At 38.6% G+C, this 12,240-nt stretch overlaps 1 protein-coding gene across 2 annotated transcripts in view; it reads right to left on the bottom strand.

The window, feature by feature from the left end:
• Window positions 1-246: 246 nt before the first annotated feature.
• nek7 (NIMA-related kinase 7) overlaps window positions 247-12,240 on the bottom strand; it is a 265,715-nt gene continuing 253,721 nt past the window's right edge. For both annotated transcript variants that reach the window (XM_038794849.1, XM_038794850.1), the window contains exons 10-11: window positions 5,679-5,792; window positions 247-973 (exon numbers count right to left, since the gene is read on the bottom strand). In XM_038794849.1, coding sequence (XP_038650777.1) covers window positions 863-973; window positions 5,679-5,792 — 225 coding nt within the window. In that variant the 3' untranslated portion in view covers window positions 247-862. The remainder of the gene's footprint in view (window positions 974-5,678; window positions 5,793-12,240) is intronic.

A 12,240-nucleotide genomic window follows, 5' to 3' on the forward strand; every position in this document is an offset into this window, starting at 1 on the left:
ATCTATAGTTCCTGGTAAATCAGGGCTGGAGAAAAATGAGGAAGTTCATAATCAAAGCTTAAACAAACAAAATAGCTAAATTTCATGGTAACAGAGCATTATTCTGGTTTTCTGTGAACCTTTGAATTCATAAAGGAAAGATATGGTTGAAGAGTAATTGTTCATCATGGTAATATAACATCAACGGTTACCTAAAATTACAGTATTAAAATGTTTGTTTTTCATAAAAACAACAATAAAGGCACCTTTTAGAAATCATAAATGTCACTGAACATTTAATAGTAATTTGGTTAGCATTGTTGTGAACTACAAGGAACATTCAAGCAATTTAGAATTTGGTCCATACAAACCAAATGTTGATTTGCATAACATACCAAAACTTGGTGCAAATTCATACAATGTCACCAAGCAGCTATGGGGTCAACAGAAAATATCACAAAGCTACAAGATAGATGTAATAAATGCTATAAATAGGAGCATGAGTTATGTAACAAGGCACAGTAATGTCTGGTCCAATAGGCCTACAGGAAACACATTTGTATACGATTGTAAAAAAACTGCAGGCATGCCAAGTTTATTTTTAAAATATCAAGTGTAAGGACAAAAATGGAAACAGTATATGAATTAAAACACAGAAAGCTATTGAGAGGATGTAATTATTAAATGCAATTCCGCATACAGAACCATGTCATTAAGAACTTATTTATTTTGAGTATGTGCAACTTGCATTCCAATTATGCCACCAAATTCTGTACAACTATTCTTAGACACAGAATAACAAAGAATAATGATAGAATATAGAAACACTGAATTTTTATGTTCATATCTTCTGTTTTTTCTTCTTCCTGATGCATGATTTGCTTTAGCTTCCTGAAGAAAGTGCATGCATGCGCTTAGCTACTTCATACACATAGGCAATGTCTGGTCTCTTCTCTGGGTCTGGGTTAATGCAGATATTTACTAATTGTCGAAGCTAGAAAACAAAGAAGTTTACAAGTCAACAAGAAAATAGCCACAGTCAAGAACAAAGAGGGCATGAAGTGGCTTGTTAATGTGGTAGGTATTGATCGGGAACAATCACATTTCCTCAGTCTGAAAAAAGCATAACTCACAAAATACAGTGCTAGAAATGAGCTGCAGCACCTTTTCAAGAGTGAAATGCAGTTTCCAATCAACCAGTACCCACATACATTAACATTGATGGTTATCAGACTTAGTTGGAAATGGGAAACAACTAGGCCATTGGTGGATAGTAAACTAGGTGAATCTTTTTTAAAACCTGTCAAACGATGTTTTGCTGCTTAACTAGATGTCTACAGTTTAAATAATTCAGCCCTAGTGCAGTTGGATATAATACAACCTTTGGCTGTGAGATACAAATAATTGTCTCAAACATCCCATTTCCACTGTTTTGTTGTAAATGTGTTACACAGTGAGAAAAGAATGGCCTGATACCAATGGAAAAACTTGCATTGTTGACCATCAATACTCCTCTAAAACTGAAAACATTTTTTGAGTTTGTGCACGTGCAGTTAAATGTGGAAATCCACAAATTTAATTTTTTATTCTATGCTTTCCCAGTGTGTTGGACAAGTCCACCAAATAGCAATCAAGTGGAAATTACTGAACTGATGAAAGCTTGTCAGATGCGTTATTTGCCTCGCTGTAAGAACTCTTGAAAAAGTTACATCTTGTTGAGTGAGGTATAACTGGCTTTCTAACAGTGTGCCAAGTACTAATTACTGCTGAACTGCCTTGCCATCCTGAAAACCGTACACTAGTAGGATGTCAAATTTATCTTATTAGGATAAAGAAAAAATATATATGTGTTTAACCAATTGATATTTCAGTTACTTTTAACCCCAGGCTTGTGTTCTAATCCATTTATTTTTCTCTGAGATTTTTTTTAAATTTAAAGTTAAAATTCAGTACCTTTCACTCCCTGGTTTGCTTCCTGAGAATACTTCAATGTGATTGATTGATGACCCTGCTTGATGACATCACTGTCGCTGGATACCTGGAGATTCCCTGGATTTAGAGCCAGATGCAACTGACACCAGGAAAGGGAAAATCCACTCCATAAAGATCATTTAGTCTTTGTGAGCAATTTTCTTCGGGGTCAGTGGTGAATGCTATTGTTTCACTACCGACCGCGAAATCGGATTTATTAGTCACTGGCGGGAAAATCAAATCAAATACATGCAATCCATATCATACATTAATCACACCCTGTATCCAATGTACTCTTTTTGTTGGACTGTGTGGGTGAATTGTTCAAATAGTTGCTATGTTAGTGAAACATGGCTGCTGCTCTCAGATTACAGTGATCACTAGAGCTCTGCATCACCACCAATACATTAACAATACATCATGACCATTTAGCTCCTGGAAGAGTCTCACATATTTTGAAAATAATCCCTGATCACAAAGAATTACTACTAGCCATGTTAAGTGTTGTCTGTTAGGATTGGCTATCACTTCACATCAATTTGTATCTTCATGTCACAAATTGTTTCAATTCAATCAAAGGGTCATCTTAACATTTCTCTTATTCTACTATAGTATAATCACCCTAGGGAATTTTCTGAATTTCGTTTCAGAAATATTGGACTTAAAAATGTGCATTTCCAAAAGCTGTGCAGAATGTTTAGTAGTCTTCTGGAGCTACACAGCAAATAAAAACCTGACGCAAACTATTACCACAATCCATTTCTTTTTTAAAAAGTCAAATATCCAAACTAAGAAATAAAATGTTGGAAAAAATTATTAACTTCAACATTTTCCATTAACTAAACATTCTGGTCAGAATTCATCACAGAGTAAATAATATAGATGGAATTGAAATTTTTTTTAGAGGGATAAGTATTTGTTTACACTATACAAGTTTTATCTCTCATTCAGAGAGAACCATTGTCTGCCACTGTTATATAAACCGGTTAATGCGGTGAGGCTATACGGATTACTGAATTCCTCGGTGTGAAATGCAATTTGTACTTCTATAAGCGAATTAAGAGTCAAAATCACAATTCAAAATGTTCATTTGTTTCAGGATGTGGGTATTTGTTGCCCATCCTTAATTGCCTTTGAGTTGCGGCTCCAGGCCATTTTAGAGGGCAGTAAAAAGTTAATTACATTTGAGGTTTTGGAGTCACAGGTAGGCCAGACAAGAAAAGCATGGCAGATTTCCTTCTCTAAAGGACATCAGCAAACCAGATGGATTTTTACAATGATTCATAATAGTTATCGTCAACGCCATTACTGAGGCTAGCTTCATATTCCAAACGTATTAATTGAATTTAAATTCCACTAGCTGCCATGGTGGGATTTGAATCTGTCTCTCCAAAGCATTAGCCTAGGCCTCTGGATCCAGTGACATTGCCACTGTACCATCATCTCCCACATCTTGTTATAAAAAAAGCTATTTTACGTGAGGTCCTTCTGAGTTCTATTCATAATTGCCTATGCTTTCTTCCCCTCATTTTAAAAATGTGCACTTTTTGTATGTATAAACATTTGGCCATGTCATTATGGTTAAAATATAAATGTTGTCTCCACTTTTTAAAAGAGTGCTGGAGACAAAATAAGACCCAAAAAGTCAGCAGCTTAATTATTCTAAGCAGGATTAAATGGCGCATAGGAATGCACTCAACATTTAGATTAGATTCAAAAGGCTCAGGCTGGACAGATAAGAGAATACCAAAAAAAAGTAATGTGGGTGCATTTAACAGAGGAACTATTTATATTTAAGCCGTTAGCAAAGTGTAAGACAGAGAAGCAAATGCAAAATGTTGTGTACATTGTATGTCAAAAAAATAGTACAACCTGATACAAAATTTCCTTTTACGATGTTGTACATTTATAGATCAATTAGATAGTTTAAAAGAGATCCATATTTGTCACAAATACACTATTACTTTGACCATTTCTTTGCTTATATACAAATTGTGGCATATTGCAATGAAAATGGTACTGTACAACAAAACACTACAGTTATTCATCTATTTTAAGGATATATATATATTTTTAGTCTATGTTTTTCATTAAATAACGAGTGAACATGAATGGCCATAACTATATACAGTAATTCCCTGTTTGGAACCCAAATAAAGTAAATCCATCTCCCATGCCACTAGAAAAGAAGCAAATGCCAAGAATACTAACAAAAACAAAGCCAATCTATTACCATACACATTCACATTGTGTCAGGTTGGAAGGAAAGATATGCTCCTGTTTTGTGCTAATTATCTTTCCACACTGGCATTGCTGAAAGTAGGGGAGGAATGGATTGGATTCAGCCTTTGCCAGCTCTGGGACCTTCCATCTGGGCCGGTCCCTGATAATTGCCCCTTGGCTGCAAATACACAACCCCCACTTCACACTTAGCCACAATAAGAGGCTGAGCAGAGTAGCCCTGCAGGCAGGCCGACTTCAACCAACCACTAGTGGCATCATCATTAAATCCTGCCGAAGGTCGTCATAGCAACCGCCTGCTGAGGCTCCTCCACCACGCTCAACATCTCCTAATCAGCTACCATGTGAAATGCAAATTCAGACAGTCTGAAAATTAGTCAAGAAGAATGGGGATGAAGAAGCAGATACGTGAAATATTCATGTGCATCACAGCAAAAGCAGACAGTCTGAATGACACAATAAAGAACAACCTATGACATTTTTGCCATCTTTCCACATTATTGTTTACACCTAAATGTACCATCTAGCCCCACAGATTCTAAGTCAGCTAAACTGAAACAGCCTATGCACATTGCTGGAAACATCACTGATCAAAAATTAGATGAGATATGTATGAACAATTAGAAAACAAAATAAAAGCTAACAAGGTGCTATCTTCAAATAACACAGTTAGTGCTCCAAGTAGATTTTAATTAAAAGAGAATATTGAAAAGACAAATTGAAATTTTGCATCAAGGATTTCCCTCCACCCCCATCCAAATATGGTTCTGTACTGATGTAAACCAACAGCTTCATTATTAACCTTATTTAAGCCTGTAAATGGACATTGTAAACACAACGTACAGTCATCTAGCAATTACTATTAAATATAAATCCTTTGTTTTACAAAGTCTAGATTTATTGGTAAATTGTATGAAACTTAAAGACGAGGAACAAATAATAGCAACAAAAAATTATGTTATTCTGCATCACAGTTTGAATGTGCATTTTCCTTTTTCATAATTGCCTGAAGGAAAGAGCCAACCAATTCTATTGCTCTTGAACTGAGCATTACAATGGCATTCTTCATTTGTTTTCTTGCCTCTCAATCTTTCCCAGATGGTTCGGTTGGGATCAGAAACTCACCAGATGGGGATGAACCCACATTATTACCAGCAAGAGTGACGCATGTCAAAGTTGTTTTACAAGGTTGCCTGACATGAAGCAAACTTAAGGTAAATATTGTGCAAAAAAACAATTAAAATATTATGTTCAATATTTGCATCTTAAATTAATAATCAAAATACTAGGAAATACTGATTCTACCTCTTAAGGACACGGTGATTAACATGATTTCATTTGAAATCATATAATGCAACCTGATTGCTCAAAAACAGAAGGCTTCCTTTGGCGGATCGAGTGTTCCAGAATTCTGACATTCATCTGAATTACTATGTTTTTCTTAAAGTCAAAGGACTACCAATAATGTAAAACAAAATTGAACCCACCTCTTCTGAATAATGGTCAGAAGGAAGAGGAGGATAATCACATTGTTCGATCTTTTTACAGAGAGAATATAGGTTCATCTTATCACCGTAGAATGGACTTTGGAGTGCAGCCATCTGAATGAAATTGAGAGGGAAAACATGGACAGATAAGTATTAAAATAAATTCTAGTACATCAGCATGCTGTTTATAAATGGGACCACAGTTTCAATATAGTGGGTATGGAAAACAAATTTTAATTCCTCAGCTAAGATTCCTTCTATTCACTATCACTTTCAAATAAGCCAACTGACCAAAATATGTTCCACTAAATAAAAGGTGGATAGTTCAGAATCCATAAATTATTTAAACTTCAAGCATTTAAACATCCCTCTTTGCTTACAAGTTGACATTCACGATGAGCATTGAACACAACAAAAGTACCGGGAGTAGTCTAAACTGTTTGTTAAGATTATCTGTTTAGATAATTTAACCCTTTACAAAAATGTTGCATGGTGTTGTATCACTTTCTTTGACCATTTAAGACATGCGCAATACCATATCAGTCATTAAGGTGTTAAAACAATCAAAGTACAACATTCTTTCACTCTGGATTTTCTGTGACACTGTTTGAATGAGTGTAAACGGGGTTTGTTACCTTTTGGTACGAAACAGCGTCATTTTTTTCAAATGCTTATGTAAAAAAGATGAGTTAGACAGCTGTATGATAATTAAAATCATATTCTAATACTGACAGTCAAAATTAAGGAAAATCAGTCCAGGTTAGTAATACAAAAATTAGAATACCGCAGGTGCCGCAAATCTAAAATAAAAACAGAAAATGCTGGAAGTACCTGCCATTTTACTTCCTCTCTCCTTACTGCCCAAGGCCCCAAAGACTCCTTTCAGGTGAAGCAGCAATCTATGTGTACTTCTTTCAATTGGAAACCAAACAGAGATTGGGTGACCGCTTTGCAGAACACCTTGCTCAATCCATAAGCATGACCCTCAGTTTTTGGTGGCCTGCCATTTTTAATACTGCATCTTGCTTTTAACACTGACATCTGTCCTTGGCCTACTGCACTGTTCCAGTGAAACTCAACTTAATCCTGAGGAACAGCACTGTATCTTTTTATTAGGCTCTTTACAATCTTCCAGACTTAACATGGAGTTCAATCATTTCAGAACTTAAATTCTGTCTGCTCCATTTTGTTTCTCTTTCTTTGCATGCACGAGCTTTCTCTTATTTTTGCTTTCAGACAACAGCACACCTGCTTGAGGGATATCTTTTGTTTCTTTTCTTGACCCAGTACCATTCCCTTTGGTCCCTTAAGAGTAAATCTTCTGTCATTCAATCTCTCCTTTATTCCAATCGATCAGAGACCTTCCTTCGTCTTGTCCCACCAACCCCGTTGCTCAAATCCTACTAAATTGCCAATTTTTCCCATTTCTGATGAAAAGTTTCTCTCTCCACGGATGCTGCCTGACCTGCTAGTTTTACATTTTCTGTTTTTATTTCAGATTAGTAATGCCATGAATTAAGTTGGAGATAATGTGATCTATTAAATCCATGCACATTTTTAGCAGTCATCACAAATGCAGCACAGATTTGCGAACAGCAGAATTCAAGTTGGTGTCCATGTTTCCCCATCTGGTCAGATTTCTGAGTGGCATTTGTATTATTTACAGTGAGCTATTTAATGTACTAAGACTCCTAAGTTTGATCAGCCTATTCCTCAGATCCTCATGTCATAGAGTTATGACTCACGTCATTGAGTCATACGGCATGGAAACAGTTCCTTCAGCACAACTGGTCCATGCCACCCAGTTTTTTAACCACTAAGCGAGTCCCAATTTGCCCATATCCCTCTATACACATATAATTGTCTAAATGCTTTTCAAAAATAGAGTTGTTATATAATGTTACATGCCCACCCTCATCAGTCCAGGCCTGGAGGACAAGAGTTGCCCCGCTGTTCCCCTCAACAGCCGTTTGCCAGCGTCTCCTCCTCACCTCACTGTGAACTGGTGATGGAGATATCCCCAAAACCTCAGGATCTTATCTACCAATCTGCATTTGTGTATGTGCATGCATGTGCCCTCGATACAGAATCACATTTTTTCTAGATTTGCTTTTTTTTTGCAAGTTTTAAAGTCTGAAAAGTGCAACATGCTCCCAGATTCCTGCTGACTATACTCTGTGCTTTGCCAGGATTTATTCTTTCTTCTTCTAATCCAAACCAGATTGGGGAGAGAGACTGCAATTTTAAACAAATTAGAGAGAAAGGAAGAGATTGCCAACTTAATGATAAAAAGAACGATTTGAAATGCATTTGGATCTACAATGACCCGATTTTAACTAAGGATCTTTCATTCATCATACTAAGATCTTCAATTTTCATTGAAAGCTGTAAATAACCTACATTTCAGCCATTTCTTTCAGGAAAATTACTTTTTAACCAATCACCTGTCTTTCAAACATGTTTAAAAGATACTGAATTGGTTGGCAGTTTATTGCTCTTACCCAACGATTCAAATTTCATAATTCAGGGTAAACGGAAACAAGCCAAATCTTTGTTAAAAGTGCATGAATGTTGCTTACACTGAATGACTGGCAAAGTAACCCTCACTTTTACTTCTGCTGAATGCTACTGTTTTGGGGCTGTTCCCACTTCCTCAATGAATATATTATGCACTATAGCATACTGAAATGCGCAGCACCACAGATTTATATCATCTATTAAATGACTCATAAATTCAGGAATTTTAACCAGGGGTACCCTCCAATAAAACCTACACGAGATCATTTTAGAATTTAGAAAAACCCAATAGGAGGCGTAGGGATTTTGTCTTAACTTGCTTCATTATTGCAATGTTTAATTTCTGGGGTTTGGCTAGTTGGATTCAGCAATCATTATTGGACTGGGATATTGTACTAGTAGGATGAGTACTGGACCAACTTTAAAGTACAATAAAAAGAGATGGGGCAGTTATCCTTGTTTTCAAGGGTTTTAAATCACTGCCAGGAACTATGAAGACTCCAGCAATTAACAAAACACAACTTTTCAATAAAAGCGTAATATATTCTGCAATATGATTAATGTATATCGTATAATGAAACATGCTGATAATTCGATTTTTTAAAAATTGCTTTATGTAAAAGAGTATGCAGTTTGGAGTGAATTATTTTGAAATTAATTCCTTTGAATCATTAAAAGAAAGTAAATTTAACAACAAGGGGTGAAATTCTCCGACCCCCGCAGGGTCGGGGAATCGCCCGGGGCCTTCGTAAATCCCGCCACCGCCGTTGCCAGAATTCTCCGCCACCCGGGAATCGGCGGGGATGGAAATCGCGCCCCGCCAGTCGGCGGGCCCCATGTGGTGATTCTCCGGCCCACGATGGGCCGAAGTCCTGCCGCTGTCAGGCCTCTCCCGCCGACGTGGTTTAAACCACCTCTGTGCCGGCTGCAGCAGGCGGCGCGAGCGGGCCCCGGGGTCCTGGGGGAGGGCGCAGGCCGATCTGACCCGGGGGGTGCCCCCACGGTGGCCTTGCCCGCGATCGGGGCCCACCGATCGGCGGGCGGGCCTGTGCCGTGGGGGCACTCTTTTTCTTCCACCGCCGCCACGGCCTCCACCATGGCGGAGGCGGAAGAGACCCCCTCCACTGCTCATGCGCCGGTGGTGACGTCAGCGGCTGCTGACGCTCCGCGCATGCGCGGACTCACGCCGACCGGCAAAGGCCTTTCAGCCAGCCCCAACGCCGGTCGGCGTGGCGGACAAAGGCCGCTGGCGCCAGTCGGCGGAGCGGGAGCCACTCCGGCGCGGGCCTAACCCCTAAATGTGCGGAGAATTCCGCATCTTTGGGGAGGCCCGATGCCGGAGTGGTTGGTGCCACTCCGCTACGCCGGGACCCCCCGCCCCACCGGGTAGGGGAAAATATCGCCCAAGATGTTTATCCAATCTGTGGCAAAGGAGATACAATGAGTGTCACAGAGATCAGTTCGCAACAGAGGACAACTTAGAAAACTGAATGTGTTAAGGTCCCCAAAAAGTTTTAAGCATTACCAAGAGCAGTTTTCTCTCATACATCAGTGTAGTCTATTTATAGAACCAGAGAATTCCTACAGTACAGGAGGAGGCCATTCGGCCCATCGTGTCTGCACCAGTCCTCTGAAAGAGCATCCTACCGAGGTCCACTCCCCTGCCTTATCCCCATAATCTCACCTAACCTGCACATCACTGAACACTAAGAGGCAATTTAGCATGGCCTATCCACCTAACCTGCACATCTTTGGACTGTAGGAGGAAATCGGAGCATCTAGAGGAAATCCTAGAAGACATGATGAGAAAGTGCAAACTTCACTCAGATAGTCACCCAAGGCTGGAACTGTACCCGGGTCCCTGGCGCTGTGCCATATGAAGTGTGAAGTGAAGTCTTAAAAATTGAATTATTTAGCTGGATTCATTTGGAGAATAGTTTAGAGGGAGCTTATAAGCCAAACGTTGCTGTTAAAGTAATGGTGCTTGTTATTAATAAATGATAGTTACTGCAAGTAAAGGCAAGAACAGGGAAATCCAAAAGATGATGGCTATTAACTTTGCAAGGACAGCATTGTGCTGATTGTCTCATCGTTAAAATTCACTAAAGCTGTTGTATTCACACGGTAGCCATAAACTAATCTTGCCACAGCAAATTAGTCTTAGCCGTATTTGTCTAAGTGACCTTTTAATTACGCGATGTGTAAATTACAGTCAGTCAACCCCTCTGGCGCTGAAAATTAACTACAAGTGTGAAGTATTGATGCTTTGGGGTTTAATTGTTTGAGATTTTAAAAAAGGAACATTTTAAACTCTAGAACTCCTTTTGTTTTGCCTCTTTTGCTGATCTCCCCGAATTCAATTTTTCTTTTTCCATCTATTTCTTTCTGTACCTGATTGACATTGAATTCTCTCTATTTACACCTCCTTCTCAGTCCTTGTAATATTAATTTCAGAAAACTACAACCTTGTTGGTTAAGGAAATACATTGTTATCTTCATTCTGGTCCCAGATGCTCGGTTTCCCTCCCTGCAACGATATCAACTCTCGCATTTTAGCAACTTGCCAAACAAAAATGTAAAAATCTGAACTGGCAAGAGAAAGTCAACTCACAACAGGCATCATTAGATGCCATAGCAAACAGTAGTCCATTCTCACAAGCACCAAGCATGCATCAGTGCTCTAAATTATGTCATCTGAACAGTCCCTCTTCAGAAAGTGCCATCATCCTGTTTAGCTGCAATTTGTATTAACTTCATCATGTTATTTAAGACTTAATTTTTTTTTGCGAGTCCCATTGTTCATACAAATGGATAGTTCCACAACAAAACAGCGGTTAGCACTGTTGCTTCACAGCGCCAGGGTCCCATGTTCGATTCCCGCTTAGATCACTCTGTGTGGAGTCTGCACATTCTCTCCGTATCTACATGGGTTTCCTCCGGGCGCTCCGGTTACCTCCCACAAGTCCTGAAAGACGTGTTTGTGAGGTGAATTGGACATTCTGAATTCTCCCTCCGTGTACTAAAACAGGTGCCAGAGTGTGGCAACTAGGGGCTTTTCACAATAACTTCATTGAAGTGTTAATGTAAGCCTACTTGTGACAATAATAAAGATTATTATTACAAGTTGATCAAAGTACAAGATGAAACAATATTTTTCCTGCTTTGGTTCCATTTAGCTCCAAGCACGATGTTAATGTAGAAACTGTCTGAGAAAATTATGTCAGGAATGAGGAAGAGAAAGTAGTTTTGAACATGGCAAAGTAACTTCACAGAGGCCATTGAGCAAAAAAGGTGCTTCAGCAATTGGAATGAATGGCCTCCAAAGAAGGTGCATGTTGGAAAAGGTGAATGAAAATGTTTGAAACATCTTGTCAACATGATCTCCATGTATCAGTTTAACATCTAAGTCAGAGCATTACTTGACATGAGTACATAATCTCGGATGATATTTCAGTGCAGTTCTGGGAGAGTGCTGCACTGTCACAGGTATAGTCTTTCAAAGGATGTGTTTAAACTGAATCTATGACTTCCTCACCCCCCCCCCCCCCCCCAAAGTAGACATAAATTATATAGTGGTACTTTTAAAAACAAAGTTCTGCCGTCCTGGCCAACATTTATCTCATAACCAACACCAAAATAGAGATCCTTGCCGTGCAATCCCACATTATCAAGAGTGGCGGTACAATTTTTTTAAAAAGCTACTTGTCATGTGAAATGCATTGGAATGTCCTGAGGTTGTGAAAGGGGCTGTACAAATGCAATTTAATTATTTGTGATCATATCCATCCAATCTTCCTGTAATGATACACAGTACAAAAAAAACATCTTTATTATATCTAATTAATTTTACCCAAATATCTGTTGTGATATAAGTAAATTCTATCAGCTGGTAACTGTGAATATATATACACACACACACACACATACACCTGGAAGTAATGCATGTCACCAAATGCTAAATTATGTCCCCCAAGAATAATAAAGGAATAATGAATGCATTGCCACTTCCAAGAAGATGGAAAGAAAAACTTGCAAAAGTATCGCA

The sequence above is a fragment of the Scyliorhinus canicula genome, chromosome 4 (genome assembly GCF_902713615.1).
Source record: "Scyliorhinus canicula chromosome 4, sScyCan1.1, whole genome shotgun sequence".
Taxonomy (NCBI): domain Eukaryota; kingdom Metazoa; phylum Chordata; class Chondrichthyes; order Carcharhiniformes; family Scyliorhinidae; genus Scyliorhinus; species Scyliorhinus canicula.